Source organism: Otolemur garnettii, unplaced genomic scaffold (genome assembly GCF_000181295.1).
Source record: "Otolemur garnettii isolate 467f Iridium unplaced genomic scaffold, OtoGar3 scaffold00025, whole genome shotgun sequence".
Lineage (NCBI taxonomy): Eukaryota > Metazoa > Chordata > Mammalia > Primates > Galagidae > Otolemur > Otolemur garnettii.
Window position 1 is genome coordinate 18,632,283 of NW_003852420.1, and position 19,824 is coordinate 18,652,106.

A 19,824-nucleotide genomic window follows, 5' to 3' on the forward strand; every position below is an offset into this window, starting at 1 on the left:
AAAAAAAAAAAAAAAAACTTTCAAGGATAAAAATAAATATTTAAAAGTGTTTTTTTGTTGTTGCTGTTGTTTGTTTTGTTTTGCTTGAGGCAGAGTCTCACTTTCTTGCCCCTGGTAGAGTGCCATGGTGTCACAGCTCACAGCAACCTCAAACTCTTAGGTTCTAGAGATTCTCTTGCCTGAGTCTCCCAAATAGCTGGGACTACAGGCGCCCACCACAGTGCACAACTAGGTTTTCTATTTTTAATAGAGACAGGGTCTTGCTCTTGCTCTTGCTCAGGCTGGTCTTGAACTCCTGAGTTCAAGCAATCCACCTGCCTTAGCCTCTCAGAGTGTTAGGATTACAGGCATGAGCCACCATGCTTGGCCTATTTAAATTTTTTTTTTTTTTAAACAATAGCCAGCTGCATGAGAGTACAGAAAACTAAAGTACTCGCTATATACTATCAGAGACTATAGAAGTTGGACCAACCCTTATGAAAAAGAATTTGGCAACATTATCAAATATCTTTAAAAATTTTATATTCTTTTGGCTTCATGGCCATAGCACAGTGGTTATGGTGCCAGCCACATACACCAAGGGTGGCAGGTTCGAACCCAGCCCAGGCCAGCTAAACAACTACAACAAAACAATAGCCGGGCATTGTGGCGGGTGCCTGTATTCCCAGCTACTTGGGAGGCTGAGGCAAGAGAATCAGTTAAGCCCAAGAGTTTGAGGTTGCTGTGATGCCACAGCACTCTACCCAGGCCACTCTACTCTAATCCTTGTCTCACAGTGAGACTCTGTCTCAAAAAAAAAAAAAAAAAATTTATATTCTTTCATCCTATAATTCCATTTCTGCAACTCAAACCTAAGGAAATAATCTGAAATGTTGAAAAACATTTTTGGCACCAAGATGTTCACTACAGCATTATTCATAATAGGGAAAACTATATTATCATAGAAACCACGGGGATGTACGATAGGGAAGTTGACCTCTTGAGTCAATCACAGCCCTTCCCACACATAGTCCTTTTTACGTCTCTGTGCCCCTGTCTGTACCCACTGAATCCACAGCACAACAATCCCTCAGTGACAGCTGACTGGACCAAAGGGGTATACTTCACACAACCTGGACCAATTAGAATTTCTTTCTTCCAGAAATGTGGAACTGGGACAGAGAGATTTGAGTCAGTCTCCTCTAGATGCTTGAACTAGAAGACATTATAAAACCAGAGCCAGGACGTGGCGCCCGTAGCTCAGTGGTTAGGGCACCAGCCACATACACTGGGGCTGGCAGGTTCAAACCTGGCCCGTGCCTGCTAAACAACGACAACTACAGGGCAGCACCTGTGGCTCAAGGAGTAAGGGAGCCGACCCCATATACCAAAGGTGGCAGGTTCAAACCCACCCTGGCCAAAAACTGCAAAAAAAACCAAACAAACAAACAGAAAAATATCACAATTGAAATAATAAAATAGGCTCGGCGCCTATAGCTCAACCGGCTAAGGCGCCAGCCACGTACACCTAAGGTGGCGGGTTCGAATCCCCAGCCCGGACCCGCCAAACAACAATGACGGCTGCAACCAAAAAAATATAGCCGGGTGCTGTGGCGGGCGCCTGTGGTCCCAGCTACTTGGGAGGCGGAGGCAGGAGACTCGCTTGAGCCCAGGAGTTGGAGGTTGCTGTGAGCTGTAATGCCACGGCACGCTACCCAGGGGGACAGCTTGAGGCTCTGTCTCAAAAAAAAAAAAAAAAAAAAAAAAAATAATAAAATAGCTGGGTGTTGTGTCAGGCGCCTGTAGTCCCAGCTACTTGGGAGGCTAAGGCAAGAGAATCGCTTGAGGCCAAGAGTTTGAGGTTGCTGTGAGCTATGACACCATAGTACTCTACTGAAGGTGACATAGTGAGACTCTGTCTCAAAAAACAAAACAAAACAAAACAGAGCCAGGACAGCCCACCCAGTCCCTGTGCAAATATAACAGAGAGAAAAAAGAGGAGGAAGAGGACATCACAGAAAATCAAGCTGAAGGGAGAGGACAGGGAGACAGGGAGAAGCTGCTGAGGCCTCAAAGTCCCTTCTCTTGGGTTTCACAAGATACTCTGCCATCCTTCCCCACCTGCAAAGCTAACTGACATGCATTCTGTTACTAATATTCAAATCTTCCCTAACTTATCAGAAATTGACTTCAGGAGTGGGTTGTTCAGCAAAAGGTCCTCAGAGACAATGTGAACACTTACATCATGTGAAGGGCTAATGGAATGGGGGAAAGGGTATACTGGTTACTATTTAATAGCTGGTCTTCCAGGACTAAGGAGAAGAGCCCTGATTTATAGCATCTGTCAATTTTTATGGTGTAAAGCTTCCCACTGTAATCAATCTTAAACCACCAAAGTAACATTACTGAACAAAGATGCTTATGCTCACCTCTCTCAAGCCAAACAAACTGGCTCCAGCACACCGATGGGTAACAGGAGAGCACTGGGCACACCACATCCCTGGAGGGGATGCTGGCAATCTCCAGTGGGTGGTGGCAAAGCAGCTAGTTAAGCTAGGCTCACTAATCTCTTGGTATTCAAATCATTTGAGCATCAGATCTGTGTTGTTCTAGATCCAGAACCTTCCAACCCCATTCCAGAACACCCGAAGAACTTTTTGAGATACATAACCATATTCCTAAGTTTAAAAACCCAAAGAGCTTGGACCTCATCAGCTAATCCCACCTCCACAGAAAACAGGCAGTTCCCACCCACTACCTACCTCACTTGGAAGGACCAGAACTCCATCTCCATCCCGGAGGACACCATCCTTCCCCACCTGGGGGAGCACAGTGGGCCTGGTCTCCTCGCTGCTGCCTGACTTGGCTGCCTTCTTGTTCAGGATCCTGGCCACACCGTCTGGCTGGTGGTAGCTGGCCGGGGAGAGGGGCTCTGGCTTCTTGGTGCTCTCCTCTCCTGCTGCCGAGGTGGGGCTTGGTGCCCGGCCACACACATTGCGGAAGAACTCCTGCACAATGCCATACTTAGGAGGCTCCGGCTTGGCTCGGGCCTCAGACATGCCCAGTTTCCAAACGGATTCCGTGCTCCCTGAGTGCTCCACCACACTGAAGAGGCTGGATAGTCCATCATTGATGTTCCTCAACACAGGGCTGTCCCGTGTGGTGGTGGAACGGGCCCAGGCAGAGCCATTCTGCTTGCCTTGGTGGAGGTTCCACAGGCTGCGGTCCTTGGTGCTGTCTAGCTTGGATACAGACCGCCTCTGGAGCTTTGGCGAGCCATACTTGGGGGAGCAGCAGGGCCGCTCGATGCGTGAGTGGACCTTGTCCAGGGAGGAGGAGATCTGCTTGCTGCGCACGGACACGAGTGAGGAGCTGCGGGGTGACCAGCTCTTGCTGTGGAGGCTGCTACGGGGTGGGTCAGTCTGCAGGCCCACGCTGACTGTGCGAATGGTCTGGGTGCCCACACTGGCCAGGCCCACTGTCTGGCTGGACGTACTCTTCACTTTCCTCTCCAGCGAGCCCGAGCGCATGGCCTGGCGCACGCAGTTGGTGATTTCCTTCATATCGTCACTCATGTTGCCTGACATCTCGAAGTCATGCAGGGCTGCTGGGAAGCCAGGCCCGGCCGCTGAGGGGCTGCCCCCTGAGCTCCCGTCCAGGCGCTGCCGTGAGAAATTGCAGAGCCACCTGCCATAGGAGCTCTCGGCCAGTCCCTCAGCCTCAGCTGGCTCTCTGGGCTTGGCTGTGGTGAAGAGGAAGCCTGGCTCGATGACGATCTTGCCCTCCTTGTCATGGACCACAGGAACGCCCAGGCGCCGGGCCACAGGGGGGCTGTAGTAGACTCGGATGCCTGTCTTGTCGGGCGCTGTATAGCTGCGCTGCATCTGCCTCCCTGAGGGGTCCTGGCAGCCCAGAGCACCCAGGCGGTTGCAGTCTCTTGGTGAGAGCCCGGGCTTTTCCTTGGCATCTTTCTCTGGATCTACCGACTCAGCACTAACAAAGGAAAAGGCAGGGTTGTTGGGCAGCTTCTTGCCACGGGCATCTCCACCAGGAAGGTAGGGGGAACAGTCCAGCAAACTTTCAAACTCAGACATGGAAGAAACAGATTTGGTCCTGCATATGATGGAGGAGGAAATGCAGTATTAGTGGAAAATAACATACACTAAGCACCCACTCTCACCTCCCTCTGTGCACTGACTTGCCCACCTCCTACAGAAGATGCTGTTGGTGCCCAGCCCCATATTCACTCCCTACTCTCACCTGTGCACCCCAAACTGCCTACTCTGAACGCCTGAGGCCTTATTCTCTACCTGTGGGATTATACTTGGCCTCCACATAGACAAAGCTATAACCAGAAGTGTTTATGCCCCTACACAAGAGATTTTCAACCGGTATGCTGTGACACACTGGTGTCATGAGATAATCTTAGGAGTGCTGTGAAAATTTTTAAAGATCATTAATGAAAGCCGGGTGCAGTGGTTCATGCCTGGAATCTTAGCACTCTGGGGGACTGAGGCAGGTGGATTCCTTGAACTCACGAGTTTGAGACCAGCCTGAGCAAAAGCAAGACCCCATCTCTACTAAAAATAGAAAAAAACTGTGGCAAGAGGATCGCTTGAGCCCAAGAGTTGGAGGTTGCTGTGAGATATGACACCACAGCACTCTAACCAGGTTGACAGCTTGAGACTCTGTCTCAAAAAAACAGTAACAAAAGAAGACCATTAATTAAATTATTTTCAAAAGAAGTTCAAAGCACAGTAAGTATACTCTTCTTCTTCTTTTTTTTTTTTTTTTTACTCTTTTTCTGATCAACATAATTTAAGTGTGCCACAAAAGTTTAACTATAGGCTCAGTGCCCGTAGCTCAGTGGTTAGGGCGCCAGCCACATACACCAAGGCTGGCAGGTTCAAACCTGACCCAGGCTGCTAAACAACAATGACAACAGCAACAACAAAAAATAGCCAGGTGTTGTAACAGGCTCCTGTAGCTACTTGGGAGTCTGAGGCAAGAGAATCTCTTAAGCCCAAGAGTTTGAGGTTGCTGTGAGCTGTGACACGACGGTACTCTACTGAGGGCAACATAGTGAGACACTGTCTCCAAAAAAGAAAAAAAGAAGTTTAACTATAGGTTCAAGTGTGCCATGAGATAAAATAGGTTGAAAAGGGTGGTGCCCATGGCTCAGTGAGTAGGGCACTGGCCCCATATTCCAAGGGTGACAGGTACAAACTCGGCCCTGGCCAAACAAAAAATAGCCGGGCATTGTGGTGGGCGCCTGTAGTCCCAGCTACTCAGGAGGCTGAGGCAAGAGAATCACCTAAGCCCAAGAGCTGGAGGTTTCTGTGAGCTGTGATGCCACAGCACATTACCAATGGCAACAAAGTGAAACGCTTTCACTAAAAAAAAACAAAAAATAGGTTGAAAAACACTGCCCTGCACACAGCCTTCAATAAACAATAGGTAGAAGGTCAGCACAGTGGCTCACACCTACAATCCCACAACCCTGGAAGGCTGAGGCAGGTGGATCGCTGGAGCTCAGGAGTTCAAAACCAACCTGAGCAAGAGCGAGACCCCATCTCTATCTAAAACAGAAAACCTCACCAGGCACTGTGGCAGGTGCCTATAGTCCCAGCTACTTGGGAGGCTGAGGCAAGAGGATTGCTTAAGCCCAAGAGTTTGAGGTTGCTGTGAGCTATGATGCCACAGCACAAAAGTAAGACTCTGTCTCAAAATAAATAAATAATAAAAAGTAAACAAAACTTTCATGAACAAGTACCCCTGCTCCCCATGCCTCTTGGTGGGATAACAGACTTGTAGGTCCTATTCTGGCTCCTTGAGTTCCTGAGTGAGTGCGTCCCAGTGACCAATGGGATAACTTGGTTGAAACTCCTCTTATAATTGCTTTTTCTTTTCCTGTCTCACTTCCAGACATTTCCTGAAATCCTCTCCCAGATAAACCATTTGCACTTAAATCCTTATCTCAGTGTTTGCTTCTAGGAAACCCAAACTTATGCACATTAAATGCCCAGCATAGACCTGGTACATGTGTTGCCTGAATGACTGAAAGTTCCAGGCACACGTAAGTACACAGCCATGTCAGACCACTCTTCTCACTCTGAGAGGAGCTCCTATTATCCCCTCCTAGATGGAGATGAGAAATGCTGCCAAGGCCACAGAGCTAGAAATGGCAGGGCTGGAATTCAAACCTGGCCCTCTGAGCCCAAGCCCCATCCTCCTACTCAAGGGCCTGCTTGGCTTCCTGGCTGCTTGGGAAGGCTCCCGTGGGGTTCCGCTTCCCTTATTCCTTTCACTGGGTTCCTAACAGTGGAGATATGGTCCTTACAGTCTGGGGATCCCCCCAGCCACAGCACAGGCTAGAATTCAATAATCTGAGGCATAGATGTCCATCTTGACTCTCTTAATTCTGGAGACAGGATAAAAGGATCCCAAGAAGAGTTAAACAGTGTCTTTCCCAGTAAGGATATGCCTGGCCCTGGTTTCCACACCCAGGCATAAACAAATAATACACTGCAGGCTGGAATTCTCATTGCCCCAGGCTTTCTAGCTCCTATGTGACTTATACCCCAAACAAACCATATCCCTATGCTCCCCCAACTTTGATGAGGGACAGTGGAGGATGTGTGGGGCAGGGGAGTCTAGAAGAGAGGCAAAGGGGTGGGGTGGGACAGAGGCAGGGGCAGGGCTGAGGGGGCTACGGAGCACAGCACCTCTTTAAGCCGGTTCCCCCAAGCTCAACTTCAGAAACAGGTTCCTTGTCATGGATCTTCTCATTGCGTGTCTGTCAAGGAAGAGAGACAGAATGGGTCAGTTCTGGTCACCAGAGCACCAAGGAAAGATGACAGGAAGTCTGTGGGGGAGCCGTGCCCAGACTTCAGAGCCTAATTCTCCTCATCTGTAGAGCAAATTGATACCATCAATGGTCTCAAATGCAGTTTCTGGCTGCACTGCATCTAACTCCTCTACCATAATTATGTGATCCAGGCTAAGTCAACCAGACCCCCAAGAGTGACCCCCATGGAAAGAGAGACTGTTCTCACTCCAAATGAGTTAGCAGCAACCAACCACTTAGTGGCCCACTGTTCGGTTGATAGTGACAGCCACAACCTGGCAGCTACTCTTCTGAGCTTGTTTCACCCTGGTTCCTGCAACAGTGCCCTGGGACCTGCAGTGGTTTTTGAATTGCATAACTTGTCCATTTGAGCCCCTAATAAAAAGCTCCTGCCTTAATTCCCTAGAATTGGTGTTTGTTTGCAACCAAATCTTCTGACTGACCCACATATCCTCAGGCATCATGAGGATGGAACAGGGTGATGCAAAGGGTCTGCAGCTGACGGTTTGATTATGCAGTGTGTTGCTATATGACGACTGGCGCCTGGGCTTATGTGCAAACCCCACCACTGTGACGTTATTATCTTCACCCATGTCTGGGTACAAGCAGAAAATGTGATTCTCATCTACTGAAGAGGCAACTGGGACTCAGAGAGGGAAGAGTGACTTATCTAAGATCACACAGCTATTTGGGGGCCTTGTGTTTCATAGGCTATGACTGAAACAAAGAGAAGCCAAAGGATGCTCCCCGATATGGAAGGATGGCGTTGGCAGAGGACCCTTCCCAAGTCCCAAACAGGCAGGAACTATGGAGAAGAGACCCCAGGACTGAGGAGCCCAAGGCACAAGAGCACGATCCTGCAGAACAACATTAGCATCCTCTTGTCACATCTCCCGCAAGCAGGGATCTTTATGGTGTAGCAGGAGCCAAGAGAACACAAGTGGCAACTGCCCTCCTCACCTCTTTCCAGCTGTTGTCCTGCTTCTCCAGGTCTGAGTGCTTCAGGACCCAGGGGTCGGCAGCCTTCTGCAGCTGGATAAGGGCAGAGAGAGGGAGTCAGTGGCAGGCAAAGCTGGTCAGCAGGATCCTGCTCACAGAAGAGCCACTCCCCAGACTCCACTCTGCGGCCCAGAAGACGCACATCACGTGCTAGGGGCCACCTTCTCAGTGGGTGGCAGCTGTGAGTCACCCACAGGTGGATTTGGGAAATGATAATAAAAGCAACTACTTGAAAGTATCCTTCTAAATGTCACTACAATATAGTAGCAGTTGTTACTATTATGTTATTCATCCTATAGTTCTTGGAATACTAGATTAGCTACAGAGCAGTTACAGCATATCAGGTGGCAAAGACAAGACCCAGGTAACCTTGTTGCTCTGTCTCGATGGCCATCACTAATGGATCCCAGCACTGTTCCCACTGGGCCTCGAGGTGGCCAGTGTTTCTTTCTCCTCCTGGAGCTTCATCAACTCCAGGTGGAGGGGATGGAACCTGTTTACTATGTGCCATTAGCTAATTTAGTCCTCAGCAACCAAAGATGACAGATGTCACTATGGTTATTTTCATCTAACAGATGACAGGATCAAAATCCAGAGAGAAACATGCCCAAGGTCAGGCAGCTAAATGAATGACAATGTTAACAACAACAGAGGTGTACCAAAAGTCACCCCTCAAGTCACCATACATAGGGAAAATGGAAAATCATTGCTAAATGTACCTTTATTTACAAAATATTCATTATAAAATTTTACAAACAGGTGGTCAAGGCCGGGCACCTGTAATCCTAGCACTCTGGGAGGCCCCAGGCAAGTGGATTACTTGAGCTCAGGAGTTTGAGACCAGCCGGAGCAAGATCCCAGTTCTACTAAAAATAAAAAAAAGGTGGTCAACATATAGAAAATATTTGTGAACATTTTTGTAAATATTTCCCATTTTCCCTACGTCTGGCGACTTTAGGGGTGACTTTTGGGACACCCTGTAGCGTATCAGATCCTATGGCTCAGTGGCCTCATCTGTGCCATCTGGAGCTGCAGCATCCTTGGAGGATCACCTTGGGTTACTAGAACCCAATCACTGTCAATGACAGACAAAGGCAGGAGGTTCAAAAGGCTGGTCCCAAAGCCAAGCCTTTGCCCTAGGGCAGACCAGCTGTGAGGAGGTTTACTGTCTATGATCCTGAGTATGTCGGGGATTGGGCTGAGGGCAGATTTTGCTGAAAAGCATATCCTTGCCTGGCTTCTCCTCTTTCCCTATCCAGGCTTCCTCTGTGCCTTTGAATCACAAGAGGGGAACCCACTCATCCTGGTTTGCCCAGGACCTTCTCAGTGTGGGCACTAAAAGTGCCACATCCCAGAAAACCCTTAGTTCTGAAAAAAATGGGAGGCTGTGGCTCGGCTTATTCCAGTTTTAAAAGTGGAAGTCCCGGCTCCACGCCCAGAGTTCAGTGAGTAGGACACCAGCCAAGTACACCAACGCTGGTGGGTTTGAGCCCAGCCCAGGCCTGCTAAACAACAATGACAACCACAACCAAAAAATAGCTGGTGTTGTGGTGGGTGCCTGTAGTCCCAGCTACCTGGGAGGCTGAGGCAAGAGAATTGCTTAAGCGCAAGAGTTTGAGGTTGCTGTGAGCTGTGATGGTACAGCACTCTACCGAGGGCGGCATAGTGGGACTCTGTTTAAAAAAAAAAAAAAAAAGTGGAAGTCCCAGGAACAGCCTTTGTCCCAGATAAACCAGGATGGGTTGGTCACCTTACTTGCACTTGAATCCAAGTCTCAGGCTTCTTAGGAGCCCCACATGAGACAAACAGGGGCAACAACAAGAACAATATTTTTTTTTTTTTTTTTTTTTTTGAGACGGAGCCTCAAGCTATCACCGTGGGTAGAGTGCCATGGCATCACACTCACAGCAACCTCCAACTCCTGGGCTCAAGCGAGTCTCCTGCCTCAGGCTCCCAAGTAGCTGGGACCACAGGCGCCCGCCACAACGCCTGGCCATTTTTTGGTTGCAGCCATCATTGTTGTTTGGCGGGCCGGGGCTGGGGATTCGAACCCGCCACCTTAGGTGTATGTGGCTGGCGCCTTAGCCGCTTGAGCCACAGGCGCCAAGCCAACAAGAACAATATTAACATGAAAGGACAGAATCAACGGATGAAGACCACAGGATCAAAGCAAAGCCCAGCAGGGGCAGGCCTAGGAGCACCTGAATTACCCCAAAGTGTTCTGATGGCTATTTCCTCTTTTTTTTTCTTTGAGACACAGTCTCGTTCTGTCACCCTTGGTAGAGTGCCGTAGCATCACAGCTCACAGCAACCTCAAATTCTTGGGCTCAGGCGATTCTCCTGCCTCAGCTTCCCGAGTAGCTGGGACTACAGGCGCCCATCACAACGCCTGGCTATTTTTAGAGATGGCGGTCTTGCTCTTGTTCAGGGTGGTCTTGAACCTGCGAACTCAGGCAAACCACCCACCTTGGCCTCCCAAAGTGCTAGGATTACAAGTGTGAGCCACCACACCTGGCCCGGCTATTTCCTCTTATTCCCATAGCTACCCCGTGAGATAAGAAGGTTAAGTATAGTCATCCTCATTCCACAGGTAAGGCCCAGAGATCAGAAGTGACCTGGCTGGGGCTATACATGGCAGAGCCAGTGTAGGGATGGGCAAAAGTGGTTTTGACTTGCTCACCCGTGGCTCTGGGTATGGGAAAAGATAAAGTTGTCTAGGTTTTCTTTTCTTTTTTTTTTTTTGAGATGGAGTCTCAAGCTATCACCCTGGGTAGAGTGCCCTCATAGCAACCTCCAACTCCTGGGCTCAAGCGAGTCTCCTGTCTCTGCCTCCCAATTAGCTGGGCCTACAGGCGCCCACCACAACGCCCGGCTATTTTTTTGGTTGCAGCCATCATTGTTGCTTGGCAGGCCCGGGCTGGATCTGAACCCGCCAGCTCAGGTATATGTGGCTGGCGCCTTACCAGCTGGAGCCACAGATGCCAAGCCTGTCTAGGCTTTCTTACCACGGGAAAGTGCCATGTGTTCCTAGATAGCCATAACTGTGTACAGTGAAGTCATGCTTATGTAACTGCTATTTGGCATGTTGCTATTATTGTTCCCCTGGGTATAAAAGTGTCAAGACCTTCTGTATGTGGGGACTGAGAGTACAGAACATAGACTTTCTGTGTAACTCAGCTCCTCAGCTGCCAGGAGCTGGATAAGGGCAGACCTCCCATGCTTGCTCACCACCCACCTGTGAGCTGAATAAAGCATGTTGCACCTGCTCTCCATGCCTTGGTTTCTCTCTGGTCTATGTGAATGAGAACATTGGTGTTACAGCCAGGTAGGGATTGAGGACTGCTGGTGAGAAACTGTTTCCCACCAGCCACTCTGACCATATAACTGTCAATCCAGGGGACCTGGTTAGAAGCACAGGAGGCTAGAGCTAGAGGGCCAGCAATTCCCATGCAAGATCCCCTGATGTGCAAACAAGAGAAAGACAAAGAATTTGTGCCCTGATGAGCTGGCAGGACATGCTATGGACTGATATGTTTCTACTGGTATGCTATGGGGCTGGTGTCATAATTTCAAAATCATTTTACAACTATTTTGTTTTTCATACAGCAAAAAGGAATTATTCTTTTATACATAGGAATGTAGTTTGATAATGCAAACAGGTACACCTGGTCTACTTTCAAGGTGGTACATGGATTGTTCTGTGGTTCGTCTGTCATCCTGCCACCCTGCAAGGCACTTGTCAAAAACAAGCTCTTAGTAGGTGTGAACCTCAAAGGAGCTCTGTCCCTGCAGGAGAGTGGGCAGGGCCCAGGGACTGTCCTGACTTGGGAGTTCTGCCGGATTCTGGCCCTGTCCCTTAGTCATTTGATGACCTTGGGCAAGTCACTTTGCCTCAGTTTCCTCATCTTTAAAGGGAGGTCAGTAATTGTGACCTTGAAGAACTGTTGGAAGACTGCAGATAGCGTTAGGAAGAGGGAACACACGTGATCAATAAGCTGATGAAAAGATGTTCACCTTCACTAGACATCAGAGAAACGCAAACTAAAACAAAGAGACAGCATTTTACACTGACCTGGGCAGACATTTCAAATATTGGTAATTACAAGAGGGAAAGATAAAGTTAAACAGGCTCTTCTCCTTATGTGGCTGGTGGAAATGTGGATGGGCAAAGCCTTTCTAGCTGGTGGTTTAACAGTTGCCATCAATCGTAAATGCAAATGCTCCTGAATACAGCAATTTCACTTTTAGGAAGCTATCCTTCCAAAATATTCATGCATGTACAGAAAAACATACATGTGGAGATGTTCACGAAATACAACTTTTAATGGAGACAGAGTCTTGCTATGCTGCCCAGGCTGGAGTACAATGACTATTCACAGGCCCAATCACACTGCCCTGCAGCCTCAAAGTCCTGGCCTTAAGAGCTCCTCTCGCCTCAGCTTCCCAAGTAGCTAGGGCTATAGGCATGTGCCACCGTCCCCAGCTTGAGGCACATCTTTCAAAAGAGAAAAACTGGAAACAATCTAGACTTCCTCGATACGGAATAATAAATTATGGTGTCTCCGCACTAGGCAAAGTGTAAACAAAGTATATATTATGACTCTATTAATGATAAAAAAATATAGAAAAAAAAACTATGTGAATATAAATTTAAATAGCAAGAAGCTGGGCATGTTGGCTAATGCCTGTAATATCAGCACTCTGGGAGGCCTAGGTGAGAGGATCACTTTGGAACCAGCATAAGCAAGAGCGAGACCCTGTCAACAAAAAATAGAAAAATTAGCCAGGTGTGGTACTGTGCGCCTGCAGTCCCAGCTACTTGAGAGGTTGAGGCAGGAGAATCGCTTGAGCCCAGGAGCAGAGGTTGCTATGAGCTATGATTATAACACAGTACTCTAGCCTGGGTGATAAAGTGAGATCCTGTCTCATAAGGAAAAAAAATTAAATAGTAAGAAAGGGAAGAAGTGGGTTGGAGTATGCTTTTGTAATACTTGTATTTGGGTCTTATATGCATATAAAGGCAAAGTCCTGATTTATGTGATTAAAGTAAAAAATAAAAGAAAGGAAAAAGTAAAAGTAAAGAGTGGAGCATAGCAGCATGGTAGGCAGTAGCTGAGAGTGTGATATGAATTGAGATGGGGGTAATGATCATTAATAGCTTTTCCTTTCCCAGGAAAGGAAAGGAAAAGGAGTTTCCTTCCTTCCAAACTTCCCAAAGGAGTTTGGTCAGAGGACTCCAATCTTCTCATGGGAACCATTCTTAGTTCCTCCCTCTTTTTTTTTTTTTTTTTTTTTTGAGACAGTCTTAGTTTGTTGCCCTGGGTAGAGTGCTGTAATATCATAGCTCACAGCAACCTCAAACTCTTGGGTTCAAGTGATCCACTTGTTTCAGCCTCCCAAGTAGCTAGGACTACAGACATCTGCCATAATGCCCAGCTAATTTTTCTATTTTTAGAAAATGTATCCTAGTAGAGATGAGGTCTCACTCTTGCTCAGGCTTGTCTTGATTTCCTGAGCTCAAGCAATCCACCTGCCTCAGCCTCCCAGAGTGCTAGGATAAGAGGCATGAGCCACCACTCCCCAGCCTCTCTCTTGGGTTTTGGCAGGCTCCAAGGGTGAGCACATGACTCACACCTGGCCAATCAGAGCCTTGTGAAAATGGACCTCTATCTGTTGCAAATGCTAAACTGTAAGATATGACAATGAAACCAACAGCAGGGGGGTTCGGTGGGTGGAGTGGGAGGGGTACACCTGTGGCTCAGTGGGTAGGGGACAGGCCCCATAAAACGAGGGTAGGGGGTTCAAACCTGGCCCTAGCCAAACTGCAACATAAAAAAAGAAAAAAGTAGCCAGGCGTTATGGCAGGCACTTGTAGTCCCAGCTACTTGGGAGGCTGAGGCAAGAGAATAGCCTAAGCCCAAGAGCTGGAGGTTGCTCTGAGCTGTGACGCCATGACACTCTACCGAGGGTGATAAAGTGAGACTCTGTCTCAAAAAAAAAAAAAAGATAGAAACCAACAGCAGCCCGATCTGGGGATAGCTTAAGAGTAAAACTGATATGCAAAGAGAAGTACCCTTGAGCAACTGAGTCAGAGAGAAAGACCTGGTTCCTACTATGTTCTCTAAGCACTTGGACCCAGCTGTTCCTGAGAGAGCTACATCCTCTGCCACACTTCAGTGTCTGAGCCCCTGGATCCAACTATACCTGAAGGAAACCCTACCTCTGGTAGGGCTTGCAAGCCTCACCTGACTCAGGCGGTTCTGCAGCTCCTTCACCTGCTGCTCCACCTGCTGCTTCTCACCCTGCAGCCGCTCCACCAGCTGCAGCTTCTCCTGGCTCCAGTTGCGCTCGCTGATCTGCAGCTGCCGCGTCAGCTCCATGACAGCACTGTAGGACTCTGCCAGGAGGTGCTGCTGCTCCTCACGCTCCCTCTGTAGGGCTGCCTTCCACTCAGGCCCTGCCCTTTCCCCAGCTCCCTTGCCAGCCTTCAGCTCCATCTGCCGAAAGAGGGAGATGGGCAGCTGGCACCAGGAGGCCCCTCTTCCTGCCTTCCCTCCTGGGTGCCAGCAGGGGAAGTGGGAGAGGAGTCTCTTGGGTAGACCCTTCACCTGGGAAGCCTTCACTGACCTCCTCATAATAGGGTCTGTAGAGCTCTTTCTACAAGCCAAGCTCTGTGCAGTGGGCTTTTCAGGTACTACAGTGTCCTGGTGAAGACTCTGGAAGAATTACCATTACCCATATTTTACAGAGGAAGAAAAGGTTCAAAGGAGTTATTTGTCCCAGGTCACAAAGCAATGACATGGCGAGGTTCCTAGTTACTGTTTCTCATGATAGTTCAACTCTCATCAGTAGCATAGATTTTAATTAATGGATATGTGATTATACTTCCTCCTAGAAAACTAGGGCCTCACCTTGTCCCCCACAGGCTCTGTATGGGGACATGCACATACAGTCATGTAATGTGTACATGCAGGAATCACCAACGCTATGGCTTTTCTGGCCCCAGACCTCAGGGTGACAGGATGTAAATGTGTAACCTTAAGCCTCAATTTCCTCCACATGCCCCTGGCTGTGGTCTAGGAAAGCAACCTCCATGGGGCCAGTCAGGTTCTAGGAGAAGGAATGTCTAGAATGGCTGGGTTTGGGGGACACAAACCAGTGAACACAGTGGAATGTGGAGATGGAATGTGCAGATGAGTGGGAGCTGTGAAATCAGCAGGGTGGCTCAGGAGGGGAAGAAAATGGCCCTGGGAGGAAGCCGGTAGCCTGTGAGCACTGAGAAGATGATAGAATTGGGTATGGGGAGACAGAGGAGGGGCAGAGGCTTGGGGAACAAGGATTAGTCTGGCATTTACTAGCCAAGAGACACTGAAAGGGAAACTTTACTCCTCTGTGCCTCTTCTGTCATCTGTCCAGGCGTGAACATCAGAGTACCACATCCCAGGGGCCAGTGATTCCAGGAAGGATGCCCAACCTCTTACTTTTCAGAACAGAGGCAGGGCAGCAGCTTGCCTCCAGGCACACAACAGACAGCAAACCAGGGGGCTCCTAGCTAAGGCTCCTTTGGTCAGGCTGGGTTGTTTTTTGTTTTTTTTTTTGAGACAGTGCCTCAAGCTGTCCCCCTGGGCAGAGTGCCGTGGCATTACAGCTCACAGCAACCTCCAACTCCTGGGCTCAAGTGAGTCTCCTCCGCCTCCCAAGTAGCTGGGACCACAGGCGCCCGCCACAACGCCCAGCTATTTTTTGGTTGCAGCCATCATTGTTGTTTGATGGGTCTGGGCTGGGGATTCGAACCCACCACCTTAGGTGTACGTGGCTGGCGCCTTAGCCGGTTGAGCTATAGGCACCGAGCCCAGGCTGGGTTGTTAACAGGGGAGGCCCCAAGTTTGAGTGGAGGGAGCCAAACAGCCAGGTAACAGGGTTAAGGGGATCCAGCCAGGACAGCCCAGTTTGTGTGAAGGGCATCACCAGGTACAGACAGGCATTTAAGCATGCTGGCCTCACCTGAGCACCCAGGTGCCACAGAGGTGCCTGTGATGCTCCCTGCCTCTCTGTCAATCCCCCACCTTCTTTCCCTATCCCAGTGACTCCTGCTCCCCTCTCCTGCTGTCTGATTCTAGGCAAGCTTCTTGCCCTCTCTGGGCAACAGGGTGAAGTAAGAGGGTACCTAAGCCTTTAAGATCATAGTGTGGGCAGCCTATTCTCAAATCTGACTGACAGCAAGGGAGCACATCCCTTATACATGGGGTCCTCACCTGGGTGGTGTGGCCTTTGAGTTCCGCCCGCTCTGTCTCCCAGGTGGCCTTGGCCTTGGCAAACTGTTGCTGAAGCTCAGTCAGACCACGGCGTTCATCCCGGAGTAGCCAGCATAGCTCCTTCAATGTCACCTTCATGTCTGCCAGGGTCTTGATGTACTCATTGGGCTGCAGACAGGAGAAGATGTGGGTCAGAGTTTTTGGAGGGGAAGGAAGGGGAGCCTTAACTCAGAGAACTCACTTAGGAGTCCAGCTCAGGACTCTACCAGGCCTTGGGCAAGTCCCATGACCTCCTGAGGTCATCTTACCCATAAAACAGGGATGACAAGCCCTGCTCTGGCTACCTCCTAGGCTGATACCAGTTCCAAACCTAACATAAGCAGGAAAATCTTACAGTTACAGTAATAATTATTCAAACTATATCTGAGCTAAGTAATCTGGCTGCTTCAAGGCTCTGCAGCTTTAGGCGGTGTCTTTCTCTTTGCTCAGGATCTGCCTCTCTGACCCAATGCAGACCTTATTTCCCACCCCTACCCCAGCTCTCTGTGTGTGACCCTGGGATCTCAACTCCCTGTTCTCTCTGACTGATGGCTTAATTTGAGGGTTCCTGAGCTGAGTCCACAAGGCCCCACTTCATAGGATGCTAGCCTGATGTCCTTACCCCCCTACTAGGTACCTCCAAAGCCACACCCAGAATGTGGGTCCCAGAATACCTTGCCACACCTCTGCACATAAAGTTTTCTAAATTCACAGAGGTATTTTCTCCATTCTCTATGAGGCAAGCTCCTATTCATCCTTCAAAACCCACTACATATGACCCTTCCTCTGATGCTGTCTCCAATACTCCAAGTAGAATTAATGGCTCTGGGCTCTCATCTGTAACTCCACAGTCCATCATCTGGCATTCTGTCACTGCCCCAGAATGACTTCTATACCCCACAGCACTGAGCATCTGGGAGCAAGTATCCAAGCAATAACCCTATATAGCTCAGATGCCCATTGCAGGGATGGGGTCAGAGAAAGTAGCAGGAAATGATCCACATATGGACAAAGAAAGGAATAGACAGAACAAGACTAGGAAGGGGCTGAGAACGCACCGTGTTCTGGGTCCAGCTGTCCCCCATGCAAGCCTTGTTATCAGAATGCTGAGCGTTTATTTCCTCTTCCTCCATAAGCAGGTACAACTCCTTCATGCTATTTACCTATTAAAAAAAACACACACTCAATAGGAGGTGGAAGGATGTCAGATTTGGGGCTCCAGCCTTCAGAACCAGAAGACCCTGGCAGGTAGCCCCAATAGAAAGGGGACTCCACAGCCAGGCAGGCAGGGTGAACAGGGCTTTAGGCATCCTATCCCAGCACTCACTTCCCACATCTTAAACTTTGGCCCTTGGCACTATGTAAGCCAGTGTTTTTCAATCTTTTTTTTTTTTTTATCTCATGGCACATTTAAACCTAAAGTTAAACTTCCAAGCACACTTAAATTATGTTGATCAAAAAAAAAAAAAAGTAAAAACAATAATATACTTACTATGCTTTCAAAAATAAATAATGATCTTTAAGATCTTCTCACAGCACACCAGTTGAAAATCACTGGTATAAGCCAAGGTGCATAGCCTCTTGGGACACTGAATATAAATGTATATCCATCCATATGCAATAGAATTACAACAAAATTAGATTTTTTTTTTTGAGACAGAGTCTCAAGTTGTTGCCTTGGGTAGAGTGCCATGGTGTCATAGCTCACGGCAACCTTAAACTCTAGGGCTTAAGCAATTCTCTTGCTTCAGCCTCCCAGGTAGCTGGGACTACAGCTACCCCCAAAATGCCTGGCTATTTTTTGTTGTTGTTGCAGTTGTCACTGTTGTTTTTTAGCTGGCCTGGGCCAGGTTTGAACCCACCAGCCTTGGTGTATGTGGCCAGCGCCCTACCCACTGAGCTATGGGTACTGCACAGATTTTTTGTTTGTTTGATACAGGGTCTCACTCTGTTGCCCAGACTAGAGTGCAATGGCATGATCACACTTCAGGAAAGCCCTCAACTCCTAGGCTCAAACGATCCTCCTACTTCAGCTTCTCAAGTAGGAGCTGTACGATATATAGCCACATACAACCACACCTGGACGATTTTTCTTTAATTTTTTGTAAAGCCCAGGGGTCTCATTATGTTACCCAGGCTGGTCTCGAATCCTAGCCTCAAGTAATCCTCCTGCCTTGGCCTCTCAAAGTGCTGGGATTATAGATATGAGCCACCACACCCAGCAAAACTAGATTATTAAATTCACCTAGATACTGCTGCCTGCTGAAGCCTCTGTATAAAGGACCAACCAGTCCCAAAGAGACTTTCTCCTGTCAAGGCAGGACTGAGCCTGTTTTCTCCACCAGGGTATACCCACCACCTGCCATGTGCCCAGTGAAGGACTGGTTGCAACCAACAGATGCTGAATTGAGCCCATGAATGCAGGGAAGGAAACCTGCAAACCGAAGGCAGGGATATGAGCTGTCAACACCTGCCAAGTGTCCCTTTCCGTTCCTCTGCCCTACTCCTCACCACAGTCCCAGTCCTAAGCCCAGGCTCCACCATACCTCAAGGAAGTCATCTCCTTCATTGGGCAAAACCTTGCCCTGCCGCCAGCGCTTGAGGAACCACCTGAGCTTCATGAAGAGCAGCAGGAAGTTGTGCTTGAACTGCTGGGATTCCTGCACCAACATGTTCTTCTCCTGGCTCCAGAATTTCTGCTCCAGTCTCCGCTGAAGGCTCAGGCTCTGCAGCTCAAACTCCCGCCTCAGGAGCGCCCTCTGCTGGTCCTCCTTCAGCTACAGGGAAACAAGGGCTCGAGCAAGCTGGGGTCACTCACTGGCTACTGGGCCCCCCAGACCCTGGACGAAGACAGGGAGGAAAATCTTCAAACTGCCTTTGAGCAATGGCTGCCAGGGATCCCACCACTACCAGTTCATCCTATTGAAATAAGCATTGCCCTCTGCTACTGGAGGGAAGGGAAACTCACAAAAACAGCAGCCACAGCTCTGTCTGGTTCAAATAACCACGATATATACCGAGCACCTACTGGGCACCCAGTGCTTCACATGAGCTTTCACATTCAATGAGGAACCCCTCCCACCCCAGGTGCAACTGATGATGGCAGGAAAGGATCACTCACGTGAAAGGCTAAGGGCATGCTGGGATTGAGGAAGGCCAACAGATATGCAATGCCCTAGGAAACAATGCAGTGTCATGGCTAAGAGAGACCTGGGTTCAAGCCCCAGCCCTAGGCACTTTGATCTGGATGTGCAACCCTGGACAGAGCACTCTGGCTATCTGGGCTTCAGTCTCCTCATGTGTAAAATGGGGACCTCATAGGAAAGGGCAAGAGGATTAAAGGATGTAGTATATGGAAACTGCATTGCAAAGGCCTAGTATACAGTAAAGGCTTAATAAATGCTATTCAAGGACTTTTCTTTTTTGAGACAGGGTTTCACTTTGCCATCCTGGCTAGAGTCCAGTGGCATCATCTTAGCTCACAGCAACCTCCAATTCCCATGTTCAAGTGATCTTCCTTCCTCAATCTCCCGAGTAGGTAGGACTATAGGCATCAAGCACCATGCTTGCTTGATTTTCCTATTTTTTGTAGAAATAGGGTCTCGTGGCTCGGCGCCTATAGCTCAACCGGCTAAGGCGCCAGCCACGTACACCTAAGGTGGCGGGTTCAAATCCCCAGCCCGGACCCGCCAAACAACAATGACG

The 19,824-nt window shown here is 48.9% G+C and overlaps 1 protein-coding gene across 1 annotated transcript in view; it reads right to left on the minus strand.

The window, feature by feature from the left end:
- SOGA1 (suppressor of glucose, autophagy associated 1) overlaps positions 1 to 19,824 on the minus strand; it is a 77,710-nt gene that overhangs the window by 5,608 nt on the left and 52,278 nt on the right. Inside the window, exons 8-14 of the mRNA XM_012804191.2 lie at positions 18,666 to 18,896; positions 17,178 to 17,282; positions 16,081 to 16,248; positions 14,071 to 14,322; positions 7,787 to 7,858; positions 6,705 to 6,775; positions 2,742 to 4,092 (exon numbers count right to left, since the gene is read on the minus strand). Of these exons, the coding sequence (XP_012659645.1) occupies positions 2,742 to 4,092; positions 6,705 to 6,775; positions 7,787 to 7,858; positions 14,071 to 14,322; positions 16,081 to 16,248; positions 17,178 to 17,282; positions 18,666 to 18,896 (2,250 nt within the window). The remainder of the gene's footprint in view (positions 1 to 2,741; positions 4,093 to 6,704; positions 6,776 to 7,786; positions 7,859 to 14,070; positions 14,323 to 16,080; positions 16,249 to 17,177; positions 17,283 to 18,665; positions 18,897 to 19,824) is intronic.